At 38.3% G+C, this 22,591-nt stretch overlaps 1 protein-coding gene across 4 annotated transcripts in view; it reads right to left on the minus strand.

Moving 5' to 3' along the window:
* The window catches only part of Atg10 (autophagy related 10), a 369,433-nt gene that overhangs the window by 99,931 nt on the left and 246,911 nt on the right, over positions 1 to 22,591 (minus strand). For all 4 annotated transcript variants that reach the window (XM_008853299.3, XM_029556227.1, XM_017803245.2 and 1 more), the window contains one exon: positions 22,320 to 22,417. In XM_008853299.3, the coding sequence (XP_008851521.1) occupies positions 22,320 to 22,417 (98 nt within the window). The remainder of the gene's footprint in view (positions 1 to 22,319; positions 22,418 to 22,591) is intronic.

Raw genomic sequence — 22,591 nt, forward strand, 5'->3', positions numbered from 1 at the left:
CAGGTTTGAAACCTCATTCAATTTTATGTCTTACAGGGTTTATACTGAGTTCAATATTGTATAACTGTATTAATTCAACTGTGAACCTAAAATTTACAGCCAATTTTGAAAGAGATGCATCTTTGCTCTGGAAATTGTTATTGAATATGTTAATGCTGTAATAAAATGCTTCTTCTAATCATGTGGTTATTAAATAAATAATTTTAAAAAAGAGTGTAAACCTATTAACACAAATGACAGAATGTATGAATTTCACTGGGGAGCGGGCTATGAGAGGAGTATGAGAGGGGACCAATGGTGAAGGGGGTATAAAGATGATCAAGATATTATGTATGAAATACACAAAAATTCAATAAAAATATTTTACAAAGAGTGTAAAACCTATATACACAAAGCACATTGTGTAGCTCTGTTATACAATATCTGAACTACATCTCCCCATCTCCTATAATGGGTAAAGGAGACTCTACTTGCGTTTAGCATAAGAAAAAAAGTTTCTTCTGACACAACTGTCTGTTTCCTTCCCCTAAAGAATACAGCAACATGGTTAACTGGTTTTCCCTTTGCAATTCTTGTTCCAGAAAGCTCAGAAACTTCCTTTAGCCTATGTTTTTTGTTAAATTTGTTATTTTCCCTCCATCATTTAGTTTTTTTTGGGGAGAGGGGGCTCTTTTTGAGACAGGATCTCCCTGTAGTCCCAGCTGGCCTGGATCTCATCACTTAGTTGTTATTCACTTGCTTTAATGGTTGTAGTATATATATATGCATTATTATATTAGAGTGAGTAAATACACATATATGTGTATCACTTGATATATTTTTGGAATTAGATTGGACACAAAGTACAGTTGAGTTAATATATTGAAAAAAATAACTCCAGAATGCAATGAGATAATGATAATGGTTTGCAGAACTACTTGATATACTTTGGTGTTACCTTTATTAGCCAATACTTTAAATATAATACACAGACCATAAATATTAATTTGAGGAATTAAGCAGCAGATATGGGAAAGAATCAGAGAAAATGAACAGCAAGAAGAGAAACTGAAGGGGTAGGAAGTGAAATGAAAATAAAGCTAAATAAGTGCATGGTAGGATATGTATGTACAGCAACCATTTCACCCAAAAAAAGATCAAATAAGGTGGACATGGTGCTGTACACCAGCAGTGGGAAGAGAAGAGAAGAGGAACAATAATGAAAGGGCAATCTTAGCTACATAGTTTGAGTTCAGCCTAGACTACATGAGACACTGTCTCAAAAGTGAAACAAGACAAAATAAAATAATAGCATATTTGTTTGGTAACACATAGTCCTTACTGGAGTTTGGAAACACATTAAGGGACATGCATCAGCAAAGCCTGTATTCCTTTTCCTCTGTACCACAGGTGCCCATCTTCTCTCTCTGCCTGCCTCCAGACACAACTTCACCTACCCATCACTAACCTTTTTCTAAAAAAAACTGGAAATGAGAATATAAATATTCCTTAGATTTGAAGTTTGGGAACTTAGGTGTTTATTAAAAATTAAAAATTGATGGTAGTTAATTATCAAAAATGAAATGTGCTAGGATGAGTAATATTAAAATTAATTATTAATTTTTTTTTTACCATGGAGTGAACTTATTTTGAGGCTGTGAGTTCTTGGGCTTCAGCCTCATTTCCCTTCTCTACAGTCATGGGGCTTTGCTGAAATTGAGGCTAGAGAGAAGATGAAGGGATGCTGGGGGCTTCCAGGGTAAGAACATCAGGGTTCCAGGCTCTGACTATTCCTTTACCAATGTTACTGTACAGAATCTGTCATTTACCTGGCCTGTCAGGAGTCAATTTAACAATTTACAATTGTCCTTCTGACTCCAGTTCTATATGACAAGTTTTTTTCCTTCTGATAAGAACTGGCTATGTGTGTGACATTTTCCCCACATTTTGAGCAGTGTCTAAGGAACAGCCTCTATGTCCCCTTCATGAGACATCAGAGTTTTATTTCCTGGTGCCCAGCAATCACCTTCCCCTTGTTACTGCCAACAGGAACACAGACACATGTCCTGGCTATAGACACACCATTTATAGCATGCAGGGCAAATATTGGAGGCAAAGCAGACTGTCTCAAGCATCCTTATGACCCTCAGTGTATCTATGAGCTCAGGACCAAGTTGAGAAAATCTCTCTACCAGGAAACCACCCATGTCATCATAACACTCAAAATGGGCAAGGTACAGCTCCAAGGTCAGCTGGCTCAGACTGGCTGTGTGCTGCAGCAGGTTCTTCAGAACAGACTTGGAGATATAGTTTCCATAGAAATTGACCTTCATGAGCTGTGAGGTTTAGCTTAGGGCAGGCAAGAAGGTCTTGAACTGAGAGTTTTCATCTTACAGCCCTCCAATTCCAGGGTCTGCAGAATGGCCAAGATCCCTTCTATTAGAACTTTAAGGGACCTAGGATGTAAATGGAAAAATTTGGCACTAAAGTTCAGGTGTTTGAGCTGATAGATGCTTGGGTACTTGGACAGACAATTCAAGTCTGACTGTGAACGATGACAGTGAGTGATTTTGAGAGTATCTAAGGGACTCCTCAAGCAGCTGAGCACGTTGTCCAGGGAGACACTGAAGAAATGCACTTCCTGTATATGGAGATGATGGAGAAAGTTGAACTTGGGTAACTGAGAAATGACTGTGCTAACAATCCTCTTCTCCAGATCTGTGTACATATGTTCAATAAACTCTACTACCATAATTGGTTCCATTGAGGTTTCTCAAGTCTGCCATGGCAGGGGTAAACCATGTCATGGGCAGAGACCTCTACCTCCACACTGTACTCATTTCTAATTCCTGGATATTATCTCACTCAAAATTTTCCAGGAGCCTTAAGACACTGCAGACAGGCTTTTCTGAAAGCTGCAGCTTCCGACAGCACAGCTGGAGAAAATATTTTCTCTGCTCAGTCCACTGAAAGAAGCATTTCTGGCATCCATCCAGATCAGAGGACTTGAGGCAAAAGTCAACTAAGCCCTTCAAAGACTGCTTCATCCCAGAAACTGCTTGGTCCTCCACAGTTTGAGTCTTGCTCATGACCTGTGTATAGCAGCTGCCTTTTGCTGGTCCAGCCCATATGTTCCAGAAATTCCGGTGCATATTGCACAAATCAAGCACCTGTAGTTTCCACCTCCTGGGGCAACCTTTCTGTTTAAGCAGTGCATCCACTCCATCCAACACAACCTGAAGAGTTTCTAGGTATAGAGTCTTCATCAGGTCCTCCAGAGAAAGACAAGGATATGGTCCCTATGGTCAAGCCTGAACCACTGCCCTCAGGATGTTACTTTGCCTTCTAGTGAAGGCATCCTTGAACAGTGGTGGGAAGAACTTCTTAGGCAGATACTCAAGAACTGAGAGGGTCAAGGCCTCATTCCTCAGCAAACTCTGTAGAGCCAGGTCTAAGGGTGTGGGCAGGACCTAGACACTCATCCTGAGAGATCTTTAGGTTGAAGAATTCTGGAGAAGCAACCAGAAATGGACACTGATGACAGGGCTCTGAATCCTGACAGGGCAGGGCAGTGCAATGACTCCAGGCTGTAGGACTCCGAGGTTCTTCTGCCTCTTAGGAAGGTTTGTGATAACATCTACCCAATTATTAAATATTTTAAATGACATATTTTTTTGTCCTTTTTGAGACAGGGTCTCCCAGTATCCCCAGCTGGCGTGGAATTCACTATGTAGACCAGGCTGGCCTTGAATTCACAGCCTCTGCCTCCTGAGTGTGGCATTTTTAAAAATATTTATAAGCTGCTCCTTTTTAAGGAATAGAAGTTCTATTAAAATACTACTAACTCCTTCAAATAAAGTCTTTGGATAAATTCAAGGCATTCTGAGTCAAGTATAATGATAAAAAGCTAAACATTATCCTGCTCAATCAGATACACAAAATATATTAACCATTTTTGTTTTTATTGTCTAGTAAAATCAACTTAAAAATTTTAAACTCAAATATACTGGTAGATCCCAGGTTTGTTATGAGAAGTATAATCTTAAACTATAAATTTTAAACTCTCATTAAAATAGAACTATGGTGGTTTGAATGAGAAGTATCCCTGTATTTGAACACTTGGTCAGTTGGTGGTGATGCTTGGAGAGGGTCATGGAACCTTCAGGAGGTGTGGCCTTGCTGGAGGAAATACATCATTGGGGGCAGGTTTTTAGAGTTCATAGCATTGCCCCAGTTTGTTTCTCTCTCTGCTTCCTGTGTGTGCTTGAAGATATGACTGCTCAGCTTTCTTCTCCAGCTGCCTCTGCTATCATACCTCCCTGCTATGATGGACTTTTATTCCTCTGGAAACAGAAGCCCCCCAAAACTCTTCCTTCCATAAATTTTCTGGGTCATGGTATCTTCAAAAAAATACTTTATAGGGGATGGAGAGATTTCTCAGTGGTTAAGAACACTGACTGTTCTTTTAGAAGATCCAGGTTCAAATCCCAGCACCCACATGGCAGCTAACAACTGTCCATAATTCCAGGCCCAGGGGATCTGACAGCCTCTTCTTCTGACCTCTGGGGGCACTGCATGACATGGGTGCACTTACCTACATTCAGGCAATACATGGATACACATAAAGTAAAAATAATAAAAATAAAATACTTTAAAAATATTTTATTTATTATTTTTAAAATGTTTTATGTGTATGAGTGTGCATGTACATAAGTGCACCCATTTCATGCAATGCCAATGGAAGTCAGAAGAGGGTGATAGATTCCCCTGGAACTGGAGTTATGGGTGGTTGCTAGAAGTCATGTGGGTGCTGGGAATCAAACCTGAGTCCTCTGTAAGAGCAGCTATGCTCTTAACCACTGAGCCATCTCTGTAAACCTAATCATGGTGTTTTATCAGAGTAACAGAAAGGTAACTAATATAAGAACAAAGAAAAACATCTGAGAAATTATTTCAATAAGACTAAAGTAAAACAAAAAAGAATCTCTTATTTAGATTAATTTGAACTTTTAATTAGTGGTTAGTGGTCAGACAGTACTAGTTAGATGAGAAACTAGCACTATACCAACATGTAAACTGCACTGAGTACACAGTCAAGACCACACAGAGATTTTTGTATGTAGAGCTAAAATATTTAAGAAAAGCAAATTAGTCAAAGACAATGAGGAAGAAGTTTCATATGCTTCTTAATGCAAGGAAAATGTTAGGTACAAACAAAATTCATAATTCATAAAGCCTTCATAAAAACGTGGCCATTTTCTTCAAACAAGAACAGCACAGTGGACTATAAATTACAATGGACATTTCTAGACAGATGAAACAATGAATATGGAGCATGAAGTGCTTTGATGACTTACGTTATCTATAACTATCAACACTCAATAACTATTAAAAGTCACTGAGCATTCATACTGACAATCTGAAAACAATTACTAGTAGCGTCAGTGAGAAAAACTGCTCTGTCATTATTGGATCATATTTCACCTCTGAAGACAAGGAAGTGACATGATCACCAAAAGTCATGAAAATATTTGATATACAAAAACTCTTCAAGATAGATACATTATTGTGTTGCCATAAACTTGCCTACTAAAGTGATTTATTAATGCCCATGACTTATTAATGCCCAGAACTAATACCTACAAACAGATAACAAATTAGCAGCAAATTACAGAGAAAACAAACCTGATAGTTGTAGTTCTTTGTAAATAAAACTTCACCATGAAAGAAGCCAGCCATGATGCTGGCAATGGTTGTGAGAAAGCAGCAGCAACCTATAAAGCATCTTAATTTTCTTGTCATTTAAGAATTAAGCCACTTCCAGTTCACGAAGATCCTACCAGGTGCACTAAATTGATGTCATTATGAGTCATCAGGAAATACCCACTGAGACCTACACCAACACCGAGAAGTTTTGTTAAACAGCTGTGTGTTTTAATTGATTTGTATTATTTAAAATAGGAACAGTTAAAAGTCAGTTATCGGATGTTGTGTAAGAGAGACGCCTAAAGACTCCAGGGAGATTGAGTTCAGAAGAAAGCCAATCACTGGAACTTCACTTGAGCACTTAGGATTATTACTAGAGGAAGCACAATTAAATCATCAGGTTATCAGCCATCATTATAAATTACAAGGCAGCACATGAAGCGTCATTATTTAAGAATCCTTAGCCAGTGATTTCCTGTATCACTGAGAATCAAAAGCAATCTATTCACCAAAGACACCCAAAGTATTCTGGTATTTTGTAGTGTTTTGTGTACACATGTTTTATTTTTTTAACCTTGGGAAACTTCTCCTGATAAAAAAATGAAAATCATTGAGATGATCATATTTTTGCAGGTTTCAGGCATTCCCAAGTTTTCAAAATGATATCGGGGCATGTGGGGAAAATGTGACTTACACAGGCTCCTCTCACTCAGCTTCCTACAAATATTCAACCTGATTCTTTTTTTCTTTTTCCATTTTTTTTGTGTTTATGTGTGCGTGGTGTACATGTATGGACATATATGCACACATGTGTGTATGTACATGTGTGTGCATGCATGTGATGTGGAAGCCTGAGGTTGATGTTGGGAATCATCCTCAATTACTCTTCCATCCTGTTCACTGAGATGGTCTTTCAATCAAGTCAGAGCAAGCCTATGGCTTGTCTCACTACACAGCTTGCTTTGGGGATCCCCTATCTCTACTTTCCCAGGTTGGAATTATAGGTGGGCCACTATGCCCACCAGACATTTACATGGATTCTGGGGATCCAAACTCCAGTCCTCACACTTGTACAGCAAACACTTGAATAAATGAGCCACCTTTCTAGCTCCCTGGTCTGGTTCTTTCATGATACAAGCAACCTAATGAGGAAAAATGATGTATTTCTTCTCATTTTCACCCATCCAATGTAGGAATGACTTTTATAAAATGGATATAATCTGGACTAATGACTTTTTTTTTTTTTTTTTTTTTTTTTTTTTTTTTGGTCTTTTTGAGACAGGGTCTTCCTGTAGCCCCAGCTGTCCTGGAACTCACTATGTAGACCAGGCTGGCCTTGAATTCACAGAGATCCACCTGCCTTTGCCTCCCAAGTGTTGGGATTAACTTTTAATTAACCTTGGCAAACTCAATGAACCTTCTGTCTTGTGACCAGGGTGTTTCCTTGGAGCCTTGCACTACACCCAAAAAGATAAGGAATGAATGTGGGCATGCTTGAGAATTAACATAGCAAAGCCCTGAAACACAGTGCCCTGATCTTCATTGGAAACAGTGACAATTGGGAAGGAACTTGACATTGGGTGCCTGAGGTGTTCTAGAACTAGGTATCAAAAACCAAGATTGAGAAAGAATGCTGGCTGTTAGGATAAGGGTGTATCCAAACTTGTACTTCCCAATGAAGCTGAAAAAAAAAAAAAAAAAAAAACCCCACAGTTTGTATAAAAACATGAGTGAGGCCTGCCTCCGGAGCACAGTTCTAGGAGACAGACAAACCCAAGAGATATCTGGGGGAACTAGTATCCTCTGAGTTCAGGCCTATTCTTAAAAATTAAATTTAAGAGTTAGGCTTTTGTATTCATGTAATTGTAATGCTGGTGTAGTCATGTCACAATTCAACATCATTCACTATTTGTACTCATATGCCCCAGATATGAGTACAGAAAACAAAGTGCCTCAAAAATTCTTTGTTCCAGTGGCTGGAGAGATAGCTCAGCAGCTAAGAGCACTTGTTGCTCTTGAGAGGACCCGGGTTCGAGTCCCAGTACCCACATGGGGGCTAACAACTGTCCATAATTCTAGTTCCAGGGGATCTGACATTCTCTTCTGGCTTCTGTGGGCACCTCTGTGGGCATGTGGTCAGTTACATACATGTAGACAAAACACTCAAACAAATGAAGTAAAAATAAATATTTTTTAAAAAATCTTGGTTTCCAAATTTAAACCATACAGTTTAGGTACCAGAAAGAATATGTTTAAAAGAAGATAAGACAGATTGAGTTTCATACATAACTTTCCTGCTTACTGCTAAGGAGTAAAGCAGGACTTGGAGAGAAGGTTATTTTGAAAAGGCCTTTCCACAAAAGGGCTGTGTGGGAGCATGTGTATTTATCACTCATGAGTGTGAATGCACATGTGTATAAAATGATACATGACTGTAGAATGCCTTGTGGTTTGGGAATTTGAGAATAGAAACGATATGGGTTTAATACATGAGCTTCAGAGTTGGCAAGCCCATTCTATCACATCTTTATGTGTGGACAGCCATAAAGTAGAAATGGAACCAAGACTTGTCTGGGCATGAGGGGCCTGGAGACAGCTCTACCCAAGGTTTCCAAAGCCCTGTCATACAGAGAGAAAAATTATTCATTAGAATAGGTGCAGTGCCTAGGGTTCAATTGTACTTTTAGGAGTCCACTAAAATATTTAGATTACTTTAAGAAAGAAAGCAAAAATAATTTTAGGTCAAGAATTTATATAGTTAATGTGAATATAGTTATCTTTATAATAACACAATTATAAAAATATAATTTTAATACTTTTTATGAAGGAAGGAGCCTGCTATGGTTTGGATATGATTTGAGTGTGTATCCCAAAAGTTCATGTGCTATAAACTTGGCCCCCAGTGTAGTAGTTTTGAGGTGACAGAGCCTAGAAAGGTGCTTATGACGCTGACAGTTTTATTGGTTACTTTCCCTGTTGCTGTGACAAAATACCTAACATCAACAATTCATTCAGGGCTGGAGCAATGGTTCAGTGGTTACGAGTACTCACTTTTGCAGAGGACCTAGGTTTGGTTCCCAGGTAGTTCACAACTGCCTATAACTCCAGTTCCTGTGGGTCTGACTCTGTCTTCTGGCATCCAAGGTCACTGTATGCATGTGGTGCACATGCACACATGCAGACTTACATATACACTAAAAAAAAGTAATTTGGGCTAGGGAGATGGCTCAATGGTTAAAGAGTGCATACTGCTCTTCCAGAGTGAGTTCACCCAGCACCCATGTCAGGTGTCACACAACTGCCTGTATCTCCAGCTCCAGGGGATCTGCCGCCCTCTTCTGGACTCCATAGGCACTTGTGCTCATGTGCATATACCCCTACACAAACATACAATATGCACACTTAAATATAAGAAAAGAAAAGATATATTTTTTAAAGAAACAATCCAATGGAAGGATTTATTTTGGCTCATAATTTAACAGGGTATAGTCCATCAAGGCAGCAAAGGCATGGCTAAGTTCATGATGGATAGGGCTAGGACTCCTCATATCTCAACATACCAAGGAGAGAAAAGGGAATGCCAGCATTCATCTGGCTTTCTCCTTTTCCTCTTTTTGTTGTGTCAGGGATCTTAGTTAATGGAATTTTGCCACCCACACCCAGGGTAGGTCTTCCTACCTCTGTTAAAACACTGGAAATTCCCTCAGAGACACACCCAGAAATATCTCTCCTAGATGATTCCAAATCCAGTCACGTTGACAATGAAGATGAATTATCATGGAGGTTTTGCCCTCAGAAGGAATTAATGTAGTTTTCATGGGACACTGGTTAGTTCCCTGTGAGTAACCTTAAAGGAACAAAGCTGGCTCTGAGTCCTTCTGGCTTTACTTGTTGGTATGTGATCTCTCATACACGTGTCCATCTTTCTATCCCCCTTTCTGCTTTTCTGACATGTTGTGACACAGGAGGATCTTCACAGAAGCTGAACAGGTAGGACTGCTCAATCTGGAACCGTGTGACTCCAAAATTATAACCCAAACAAACTTTTTTTTTTTTTTCAAAATAAAGTGTCCACATTCAGATATTTTACTTTGTTGCACAAAATGAACTAATACAGAATCCATAATGGCAGATGTTTGTACAGTCCTAGAATGTAAAACTTTGATGAAAGGTAGTAGGGGAAAGAAGAAAAGAGAGAGAGAAGCAGTATAGAGCTGAAGCAGGGACCTTAAGGTACACTCATTTGACTAAGGCACAAGAGTTCACTATCAGCTCCATGGAAAAGAGGGATGGCAAGCCCTAAATATTAGCTATCTTAATCACAAATTACTATAAAAAAATCACTGAAGTAACTGTGTTTACCTAGAAGAAATGATTACTATGATTACATAATATATTTTTCTGCTTATTCTGTCCTAGATAATGTTCAAAATATTTTGCATATACTATTCATTTAGTTTTCCCACCAACTCTGTAGATATTAGCATCATCTTTAGAAAAATTAAATTAAGACACACAGATCCTTCATAATTTTCTGAAGGTCACTCAGCTCTAAGTACTGATACTCAGAGTCAAATTTATTTTGTCTGGCTCTAATGTACACACAAAAATGGCTCTACCATTTGCCAAAGCAACCAAACTTCCCTGGGAAATGGCTGATTTCAAGTCTGGACTAAAAGTGCATAACATGAATGTGCAATGCATCATGCCAGAAAGCAAGAAATCCATTAAAAATGCATGGGTTAAAGAGATGTCACTAGTAAGGTAGGGCAGCTTGAACATCAATAAAGATGACTACCATGAACTGAAAGACACAAAACATTTATATACATGAGTTCATAGAAATTCATTAGAAATTCTTGGTGACCTCTAGAGGTTGCAAAAGAATCAATTCATTATCTGTACAGTTAAAACAAAAGGGAAAGAATCAAGCATTTATGCTGATTTTTTCTATTCAAAGCATATCTCGGATAACTAAGCTGGTGGGAAAAACTTTGTCATTATCAAAGTAGTTGAACAAATAATACTGAATGGCAAAATTAAAACATCACAGTCTCTGCATGTGAATTAATGAATTAATAATGAATTAATAATGCAGGGCCACCAACGAATGCTAACATCAGAAAAAAGTGAGCCATAACTAGGTATTATATGTCCCCTTATAGGACAACCAAAACACCTATGAGGTATTCCTGCTAAAAATCAAACCTGAATTTGATCAGACTTCAAGATCTAACTACCAGTTTATAAAACATATAGGGAAGTGCATAGTGAGTGCCACAGAGACACAATTGGAAAACATAATCCAGACTGCAAAAATTATAGAACAACTTGTTTCATCATTATCAACAACAAAAGTATCAGGAAAAAAGAGGAAGAAATAACAATCTATATAGATTAAAAAAGTCATAGAAGACTTTTTAATGTATAATTTTAATGTATAATTCTTGTGTGGATGCTGATATAAAACAACATTAAAATTTAAGCAATAATTACTTATTTAATGACATTATAAATTATTAACAATTTTAGTTGTAATAACATAATTGTACTTACCTTTTTAAGAGTTATAACCATTTAAAAACTTTCTATTTTGAGATAATTACAGGTTTACATTTAGTGGAAAGAAATGATACAAAGAAATCCATTATCATCTTTACTCAGTTTCTCCCCATAGTAATACCTTGCAAAGCTGCAGTACTTAGGACACTGAAGATGTAGAAGAGTTCCCAGTGTTACCTTTGACAGCCACAGCCACACCCCCTCCTAGCATCCAACAATCACAAACCTTTTGTCCAATCTAGAAAACGATTTTGTCATTTCAAAAGTGTTACAAAACATGTAGAAGAATGAAACTAGATTCTTATCTCTCACCTTACACAAAAAATAAATTCCAAATGATCAAAGATGTAAACACAAAACCTGAATCTTTGAAATTGTTAGAAGTAAAGGTAGAGTATGCTACAAGATACAGGCATAAGTAAGGACTTTCTGGATAGGGCACTGATCACTCAGATAAAATGACCAACAATGGACAAATGGGAACTCATGAAATTAAAAAGTCAAGGAAACAGTCAATTATGTGAAGAAACAGCCTGTAGAATTGGAGACAATCATTTCCAGCTATACAGCTGACCAAGAATTAATATCTACAATCCTTGAGGAACTAAAAAATTTCAAAACATCAAGAAAACTGACAAAATGGGTTATAGATCTGAACAGAGTTCTCAAAAGAAGTATAAATGGTTAATAAACCTTTTATCTACCTATTTGTGTATATGTTTTACCTGCACAAATATAAGTGAATCATGGGTACGAACACATGGAGGCCAGAACAGGGACTGGGATTCCCTGGAACTGGAATTAAGGATGGTTGTTAGCCACCATATGCGTGCTGGGAACTGAAAATAAGTCCTCTGCAAGAGCAACCAGTGTTCTTAACCACTGGACCATGTCTCCAGCCCTCTTTTGTGACAGTTTATTTATTAATTTATTTATTCATTTATGTGTATGAGGGTTTTGTCTGCATGTGTGTAGGTATACCCATATTGCAATGCCTGTAGAGGCCAGAAGAGGGTGTTGGATCTCCCAGAACTGGAGTTATGGATGGGTGCTAGGAACTGAACCTGGGTCCTCTGCAACAGCAACCCATGCTTTTAACCACTGAGCTAGCTCTCTAGTCCTTAATAAATATTTTAAAATATATTCAACATCATTAATGATCAGAGAAATGCAAATTAAACTACTTTGAAATGCCCATCTCACCACAGTCAGAATGGCTATCATCAAAAAGTCAAATGACACATCAAAAAGTCAAATGACAACAAATGCTGGTGAGGATGCGGGGAAAGATGAACCTTTATTCAGTGTTGGTTGGGGACATAAACTGGTATAGCCACTATGGGAATCAGGGTGACTTCTCAAAAACTAGAAACAGAACTACAGATGATCCAGATATGCCACTCCTGGGCATATATGAAAAGGACCCAATATCCTACTACAGAGGTACTTGCTCATCCACATTCATTTCTGCTCTAGTCACAATAGCTAGAAAATGCTATCAGCTTAGATGTCCATTAACTGATCAGTGGATAATGAAAGTGTTACAGTACAAATTGGAAACTTATCTAGATGCAAAGAAAAACGAAATTATGAAATTTGCAGGCAAATGATTAGAACTAGAAAAAATATACTGAGTGAAGTAGCAGGCACAAATGCCCATGTCCTTCTTCATATGTGAATATACTATTTGGTGTCTGACATGGAGAAAAAGTCAGGAAACTAGAAAGTTGGAGGGGCTTGCCTTAAGGGAGGATGGTAGAATGTAGGTAATATGAAAGTAGAGGGTGAATACTGAGAATGGCAAGGTTTAAGCAGGATGGAGCGTTAATCAAATTGAAAGATGTATGAAAAGGTCAGACAGAAACCCAAGTAAAAAATATAATAAAAGGAACCCACTGTGTATGAACTCTGGATCACCATGATGAGTTAGGCCTAGAAATTGCTGTTCCAGGTCCAGACAAGCTCAATCAGCTAGCCAGAAGCAGTCCACCCTGCCTCTGCCATCTCCACACTCACAGTTCTAGCTGTAATTACCCACCTCACATACTGAACCATTCTAGAATCATTCCTCTGATAAAAATCAAGTGAGGATCTGAGGCCCAGATCAACTAACTATTCATATTTGATCAGAAATCAACCAACCTGTGACATCAATAAAAACATAACCAAACTTCTATTCAACAAAGGCAGGCTAGAATTTCATATCAGACACATCAAAAGAAGTCCATATGCCCAAGTCACATTGCAAAAACAAAAATATTATGATAAACCAAGATAATATGTTCCCATAAAAATCCCACCAGTGCTATAGAAATTTTCTACAATGAGAATTACCCAGGACATAGAACATAAAAGAACAATAATAAACATCATCAAAGAATTCAAGGACTCTAAGAGCACACCAAAAAAACAAAAAAAAAACAAAAAAAACCCAACTCAATGAGGATAGAAATAAACTTCTGATTGAAGTTAAGAAAATATAATTATCTGTTTGAATGAAATGACAATTCAGGATTTGAAAAGTGAATTCATGAAAGAGATAGAAATACTGAAGCTGAGATGGAGATAGATCAGAAGGATTGCTATAGGCAATCAATGGATTCTTAGGGAGGGTGAATCAATTTTCTCCTGGAAGTAGCTCCCTGAGAGGTTATCTAATCCCAAGTGGGCAGCCCTAAATGCAGGTATAAAGAGTACTACTAAATGAACTCAGTGAAATATATATATATATATAAATATATAAATATATAATGTATGTAACAATAATCAGAGGGCAAGAAGTCGAGAAGGGGGGCATGGGAGGAGCTGAAGGGGGACTGGGCGGGAAAGGGAATGATGTAAACATAATATTCATGTATGAATTTCTCAAGAAAATACAATAAAAATATATAGTTTAAGAAATGAGATTGAAGGAGAAGATATCCTGCATGGCTACAAAATCCCAGGTGTGAGATACCTCTTTGTGCACAGCTGGTCGGTAAGGCCCCATAGGATCCCCAAACAATACAAGCTCTTGCCATTCCTCCTGGCTGCTCATCAGAACTAGATCATAAAACCTTATTGCCGAAGATAACACATACTTTGGTTAACAGATATAGAGAAATCAAGTTGGAAGTGAGCTATAAACTTCCTCCCTGCTGGGTTGTTTTATAGTGCTAGACTGTACTATGCAGGTTGCTGGGGGTGAAAGACATCAGTAATCTTACCCAGCTGTGAACCCCATGAACTGCAATACCAACCTGCCAGGCAAGATGTGCCCACGGGTGCAATAGTAGCACAATTGTTGTGGGGAGTAATCAATTGCTTTCTGATTCTATTTTAAGTAGGATCATTCCACAGGAGGGACTCATACCAGGTACTGTAGACCTGGTCAAAAGCCATAGCTGGGGAAATGACAGGCGGGGGGGCGGGGGCACATACTGCTGTTGTATTGATAAATGTACATGATGTTTAACCTAAAGATTAGTGCTGCTTTCAACCTTGGTCAGAGACGTTTCTGTTTGTAGTGGCAGTCAGTTAATGCAGACTTAAAATTGCTCAATGTGCTGACTACTCAGCTTTAAATCAGACAACTATATCACCCCTCCAAGGCTTAGCAAATATCACATAAGAGGGGGCAGAAAGAATATATGCACTAGAGGATGGGAAGGGTGGTATAAAATGGTCTGTTCTGGATATTACAGGACTGTTGTGCATGTCAATTAACAGCAGCTGTGGCTATCTGCACCAGACCTGCAGAGTATCAAGTCTGTCAAAGTTTCTATGAGTGGGGGAGGGACTCATAGACTCCACCACTTTCAGGGAAGCTATAGGCAGTCAATGGTTTCTGGGGTGAGGGAAGTCTCGTTCTTCCATGATGTAGCCACCAGTGCACTGCACTGACTCAAGTAAATAACCCCCATCCATGCTCATGCAAGAAACCCTAATTAAATGCAGGAAGTCTCTCTCTCTGTCTCTCTTTCTCTGTCTCTGTCTCTGTCTCTCTCTCTCTCCCTCTCTCACACACACACACACACACACACACACACACACACATACACACACACACACACGGCAGGACATCTAAGTATGAGGGGGAAAAAGAGGGGGAAACAGATAAGAGAGGATAATGAGAAAGGGGAACTTTGTTCAAAAAACATTATATGATGTAAAAATTGTGAAAGAATAAATAATTTTTGAAAAATTAAATGGAAAAGGGGGGAAATATTATAAAAATGGAACTATACATTATGCAATCTTTGGAGACTGTCTTTTTTGGACATCAAAGTATGAGGGGGAAAAAGAGGGGGAAACAGATAAGAGAGGATAATGAGAAAGGGGAACTTTGTTCAAAAAACATTATATGATGTAAAAATTGTGAAAGAATAAATAATTTTTGAAAAATTAAATGGAAAAGGGGGGAAATATTATAAAAATGGAACTATACATTATGCAATCTTTGGAGACTGTCTTTTTTTGCTCTCGGTATAATTGTCTAGTGATTCATCCAGGTTGTTGAGTATATCAATAGTCAGTTCCTTTTGACTGCTGAATAGCATTCCATGGCAAGGGTGTACCACAATCTGTTTATAAACATCTGCCACTAAAAGACACTTGTGTTTTTTTCCACTTTGGGCTATTATAAATAAAACTTCCATAAATATTCATGTAAAGACTTTACCTTTAAAAGAGATGTACTTAAATATTTATGGACAAGATAAAAATGTCTAGGATTTGTTTTAAGAAATTCCAAACTAGATGACATACCAAAAAATATGAGCAAATAAGACTGTCTGAGGCAGGGGTAGGTTAGAGCACCCAAATAGCACATAGGGGTCCCAGATTTAATCCCTAGTTGCTAAATAAGTGAATGAAGGAATGAGTAAATAAGTAAATACATACATACATACATACATACATACATACATAAGACTATCATGAGGGTTTTTTTTTTTTTGTCTCTTTGAGACAGGGTCTCCCTGTAGCCCCAGCTGGCCTGGAATTCACTATGTTGACCAGGCTGTCCTTGAACGCACAGAGATCCACCTGCCTCTGCCTCTCCAGTGCTGGGATTAAAGGTGTGTGCCACCATACCCTGCCAAGACCATTGTGACTTTATAAGTACACTATCATATATATTTTCATATATGTCTGAAACTTCTAAAAATATATGGTTTAAAGAAACAGGAAAGAAAAACTTACTTATCTGACCACTACACACCACCACATGTAAAACATTTTTAAGCAAAATTGAAGATATGCTTTTAAAAAAATATCTTGTGACTTTAGCCTGTGCCAGGATTGCAGGACTTCTTTGCCCTAAAACACAGAGATGATCACTATACCATTCACTCTCCCAATTTAGGCAGTCCAAGCTAGGTACTGGTTAACTCTCTTTTGGAAGTTCTTTATTGGGCTGCAAGGTTGAGCTAATAGGTGGTCTGTAAGGGTGAACAAAGGCAGGTGAGTAATCACCATAATTAAATATGTGAGATTCATGAGTGGTTGGTCTCCAAAAGACAGAGTTCATGTCTGACATGAACAAGCCCTTATCATCAAGACAAATGCTGAGAGAACAGAAGTGTGATTACTTGAGATGAAGAGCAACAAACTATATGAGCACAATTAGGCCTGAAAATGAAGTGAAATGCACTTTCTATTATGCAAAGGCTACTTTTGTTTTTAAGCCACTCTGGAGGACAGGATATTATTATCATGTTCAGTCTGCAAGCTAATTAATTATACTAATTCTTTAGTATAATTCTACAAAATGATGCCTAAATATTTAGTGCCACAAATATTCTATCAGGTTATTCTCTCCCAGGGCTACTTGCTACTTCATTCCCTCTTTCCTCCATTCCATTGCAAACACCTTGTTTTCTCTCCACATAAAAATGCAGATCTACTCTCAAGCAAAGAAAAGACATAAATACCAACTCATTAACTAATCTGAGATTAAAAACCAAGATCTTCAAAGGAGATACATATAATGATTTTCAAATGCCAAAATGGTATAATGGCTACAAATGAGTTTTCTGTGCTTGGTGTTAAATGCCTGGAAAGGCACCATGTTAAGCAACTCTAATGCTTAAATGAAGTTTTCTCCTATACACGTTATTAGGAGAAACAAGTTATCATTTCCATAGACCAAAGCTCCCCCTCTAACAAAAAACAAAAACCACCAAACTCCAAAAGATCACCTAAAATTTACAGTTGAGTTATACTTTGGTTGTATAAAATAGCTCTCCTATAAGTGAGTCCCATGTTAGTAATAACAGTAGTTACTGTAATCAAATTTGATCTGTGATACAACACTATGGGTAAAAGAAGGTGCATTCAAATGTCTATAAATTTAAACACATTAGATGATTCTTAAAAAATAGTGTACAGATTGGTTCATTTGGTTGTTTAAACATCTTAGAAGGTATCAACGGAAAGAAATCTACTGGCAACATTAGATTAGAAAACTAAGAAAATACAATTGAATTCAAAATCCTGTTCCTTCCTATGTCATGAGTCAGAACAGAGACATGTGGAATTAAAAGACAAAAGTATACAAACAGGAATTATGAATGAGTTGTCACTGAGATTAATAAGTGCTGTTAGCAAAGAAAAAGAATAGGAATTGGGCACAGAAGTGTAACGGAAAAGTAATAGAGGAGGAGCTGAGTAAAAAGTGCTGAAGTTAAAGCTAAGTATGCTGGCACATGCCATTAATTCCAACATACAGGAGGCAGAACAGGCAGATCTCTGAATTCAAATTCAGCCTGTTCTACATATCAAGTTCCAGGTCAGCCAGGGATACATATAGTGAGCCCCTACACATTTTGGATACATTCTTCCCATGCCTTTTGCCATCTTCTTTGACTCTTAACAACCAAATTTTTTTTTGAGTCTTGTAGGCTATAACTCAATGCTATATATTTCTGGGCAGTTTGTGGTCATTGACATAATATTAAAAGTTGAGTCAATATTCACCTTGACATAATTACAAATTAATGCAAATTTATGTCCCCACATGCCCTTTGTTGTGAATTCAATCACTGGAGCCTAGTCAACCTACCAAGAATCTCAATCCTTATACAAGATTGACTCTTCTCCTAGTAGCCATGCGTTGCCAATGCTTCCCCAGGTAGAGTCTGGGTTTCTTACTTCCCTACATCTATGCTGGATTTTGTCTACACCGAGCTTATGTAGGACTTGTGCATGCTGTTACTATTGCTCTGAGTTCATATGAGTAACTGACCAGCTGTCTGGAAAACTGTTTCCTTATGTTCATCTACCACTCCTGGCTCTTACAACCTCTTCATCTTTCTACCCCCTCTTCTGCAATGATTCCTGAGCCTTGGAAGGCAGAACTTTGATAGAGGTGTCCGTCTGCGGCCTCTTATTCTTTGCATGTTGGCCAGTTGTGGTTCTCTGAAATATATATATAAAATCTTAGAGTGCATGAAAAAATTGATTGGGGATAGTAAAGAGGGGGTGCATATAGGGGAGGGGATCCAAATATAATAAAAATATATTGTATGAAGTTTGAAAATTTTGAATTAAAATTTTTATTTAAAAGGATTTTTAACTCATTAATAAAACAGCTTGAAAGAAAAAAAAGCAAATAGTTTGCATAAAATAAGATGCTCTTGCCCTAAACCTATGTGGCTCTTTACTTATGTGTCATATTACTGTACTGCATAGTAACCACACATATACCAAGGCTGCAGAAATTGGATTTCAGAGTAAGCTGATGTGGTCTCAGAGAAAGGAGTAAATAGAAGAATAGAAGGAAACACCCAAATAGAAGGAAAGTATCAAACCTGGAAACCAAGAACTACCTGCACAGTATGAGTACAGAGAAATCAATAGCCATGTTTGGCAGGTGCTGTGTAGCGTAGAAGAGTAAAGATGAAGCAAGTGGGAAAAGGCAGTCACTGAAGGCTATGCCCCATGAGCTCTTGCAGAGTTACTGCAGGCTTGAGCAGGGGTGAGATAAGTATGCCTAACTAATTAAAAGAGGCAAAGAAGAAAGAAGCATAAAACTAGAGATAAGAGGCTTCCTAAGTGTTCCAGTTGATGTCCTAGAGCTTAGTCAGGAGATGGGCAGTGAAAAGGAAAGGGGTAATGTGAGGGGTAGTGTAAAAGATACACCTAGTTTTGTCCTCAATTAAAAATCTAGAAAATGGTCACCTGTAGTCACTTCAAAGAACTATTTATGTTGACTGGGAAGCAAACTGCCATTATAGTGATCAAATTCATACAAGGTCATACAAAATTTAATGGTTGACAAAGTCATTTAAAAATATTTTATTATTTTTATTTTATGTGTATGCTTGTATTGTCTGCATGTATGTAAGTGCACCCATGTCATGTCCATGTCATGTAATGCCTGAGGAGGCCAGATGAGAGCATCAGATCCCCAGGAACTGGAGTTATAAATGGTTGTTAGCTGCCATGTGGGTGCCGGGAACCGAATCCTGGTCCTCTGCAAGAGCAGCCAGTGCTCTTAACTGTTGAGCCATCACTCCAGTTTCAACAAAGTCATTTTTAAGCTAAACAGAGGCTTGGAAAAAATATTTTGGATATAAGTAAAAATTCCCTTTAAGATCATGATTGTTAAAGACAGTTCTTAGCTGCAATCTGGGTGCTGGGAATTAAGCCTGAGTCCTCTGCAATAGCAGCCAGTGCTCTTAACTGCTGAGTCATCTCTCTAGCCAGGTAAGACCCTATTGCTGAAGAGAAGACATATTTTGGACACAGGACTTGGAGCAATGGAGCTGGAACTGACCTGGAAGCCACCTCCCTGGGGGCTTGCTCTCATAGTTGTAGAGAACACTATGCAAGCTACTAAAGGAGAACATCAGTCTCCTCAGCTCATCAACCCCGGCTTTAAAGACTAATAACTACAATAATGACCAGTAAAGCCAACTATATTGGGGTAGTAGTGGCACTTTTATCTTGGGGGTAGTCAACAGCTACCTAACTGGAAGTAAAGCCCATTCAGTAAAAGGAAATTCATGTCTGGTACTGTAAACAATCCCTAATACACAGGCTGGAGAGGTCATAGGTCTTAGAGAAAACACCAAGGCTGTCACATCCCTAGACAAATGTAATTTCTTACTATGTGCTACATATGGACTCTTATATTTACAGACAAGTATGCCAGTCATTACTCATCAAAGAAGCTTCCTTTACAACAGATGGAGACTATTACAGAGTTCCACAACAGGTCACACACACAGACAGTCTGTGAAATGCCCAACCCTAAGTGACTCATCTACAATGGAACCTTTACACCTAAGGTACATGGAACACAGTAGAACAAAGGGTAGAGAGACTATTAATGCATCTCTCAACTTTCATCAATGAAGTTCCCTCATGCAACAGAGGGTAATGAAAACAAAGGGCCACAAATGGCCATAGTGTAGAGAATAAGAGTCTGCAGAGTGTGAGTCCTTGGACAGGACTCCTATATTAAATTTCACCCACACAGGGCTCAGGGACTATTTCAGAAGAGGGAGTGGAAAGACTGTAATAGCCAGGGGAGGAGGTGCATGACCATATGGAAATAGTCTTATAGGCTCCTGGGACCTTGTTCATATGAACTTATAACAATGAGGAGAGCATGTATAAGATCCATGAAAACTCAAGCAAGCAAAAACCCAGCAGGCTCCAATCTTAGCCAAAGAACTATTGAGCAGCTGATTACTGCTGGGTGAGGAAAAGCTGATCTTCTTAAAGGGAGTGACTCTAGATAGGCTGACTAGACCTCAGTGGATGAACTTGCACTGAGTGATGTCTGGGGACACTAATTTGACTTGATAGGCCTTAACATAAATGACAGAATGTATGAAATTTAGTGGGTCAGGGCTATGGGAGGGTGTCGATGGGGAAGGGGGTATAAAGATGATTACGATGTCGTGTATGAAATAATAAAAACTCAATAAAAAATACAGATCATGACTGCAAAGTGATGAGTATTTTTACATTTCTAAAAGTAATTAACTTACTAATAATGACATGATTGACAGACCTGTTTTCTCTATGTTTGCAAATCTTTTTACACCTCTTTTTGGACATCTATTTTTCATCTTTTGCATACTGCAAACCTATTGCTAATTAAAAGTTCACTTTTTTTGCAAATGCACCCATGTACAAAACTATGAAATAGCTATGCTACAGCTTCTCTCTCTCTCTCTCTCTCTCTCTCTCTCTCTCTCTCTCTCTCTCTCTCTCTCTCGATGGGAAGGCATGGTGGAGATATCAGGCAAAGTGCTGCAGACAAGCCAAATAATGTTAGCAAATGTGTGTGTACATAGCTCATATATTCAGAGTTCTAGGGATCTATCTATCTCCACCCAGCATTTAAGTTACAAACGTGAATAATGGGAATCCAAACTCAAATCCTCATGCTTTGATGGTAAGCACTTTACCAACTAAGCTCTCTCCAAGCCTTCTCTCCCCTTCCTTCCTTCCTCCCTCCCTTCCTCCCTCCCTCCCTCCCTACCTCCCTTCTTTCCTCCCTCCCTCCTTCCTTCCTTCCTCTTTCCTTCCTTCCAGACAGGGTCTTACTGTATAACCTGGTTGCCTGAAACTCACTATGTAGACCAGGCTGGTCTCAAACTCGATAAGATCCATCTGCATCTGCCTCATGAGTGTTGGAAACTCCCTATTTCTTAATATATATATGCTAACTCAGATTCTATTTTCACTTACAGAGGATATTTTTGTTAGGCACCTACTATGTGCTAAGTATTGTGCTGGTACTGGGCACATGATGAAGATTAAAACAGAAAACAAAACAAAACAAAAAAAACCCAGGCATGTTCTCCCACAAGGGAGCTCACAGGACATTAATTTTTAAAGAAATCATTCAGATACATAATTCAAGCCCTATGAAGGAAAATTAGAGTGTATTAGGAAAACTTGAAAGAGGGAAAGTAGACCAATCCTGTGTCTGAGAAGATGTTTTAAAGAAAACTGTCTTTGAACTGAAAACTCTAAGGATGTAGAGGAGTAAGTAAGGAAAGGATTGGGTGACAGGACTAGATGAAAAGTGAGCAGAGGGAAAGAACTGCATACAATAAAATGAAAAGACTGACTTGTTGGGTAATGGTGTCCCACGGTCCCTGTAGCAGCCGTGTCTTATAGCACTCATGGACTCCTTCCCAGATGTCCTTCAGGGATAAAGGTCTCCCATCTGTGAAAGTACATGATAGGACTGAGTTAGTGATCTAGGTGACACAATGGTGCTTGGTATTGATATAAAAGTATCAAGAGAGTTTCACGACTTCTTGAAGAAACTCTACTACTGCACACAATATTTTAGTATCAAAAGTGATACATGAATTACCATTTTATTCCAAAGGGACAT

Source organism: Nannospalax galili, unplaced genomic scaffold (genome assembly GCF_000622305.1).
Source record: "Nannospalax galili isolate Female #2095 unplaced genomic scaffold, S.galili_v1.0 scaffold45, whole genome shotgun sequence".
NCBI lineage: Eukaryota > Metazoa > Chordata > Mammalia > Rodentia > Spalacidae > Nannospalax > Nannospalax galili.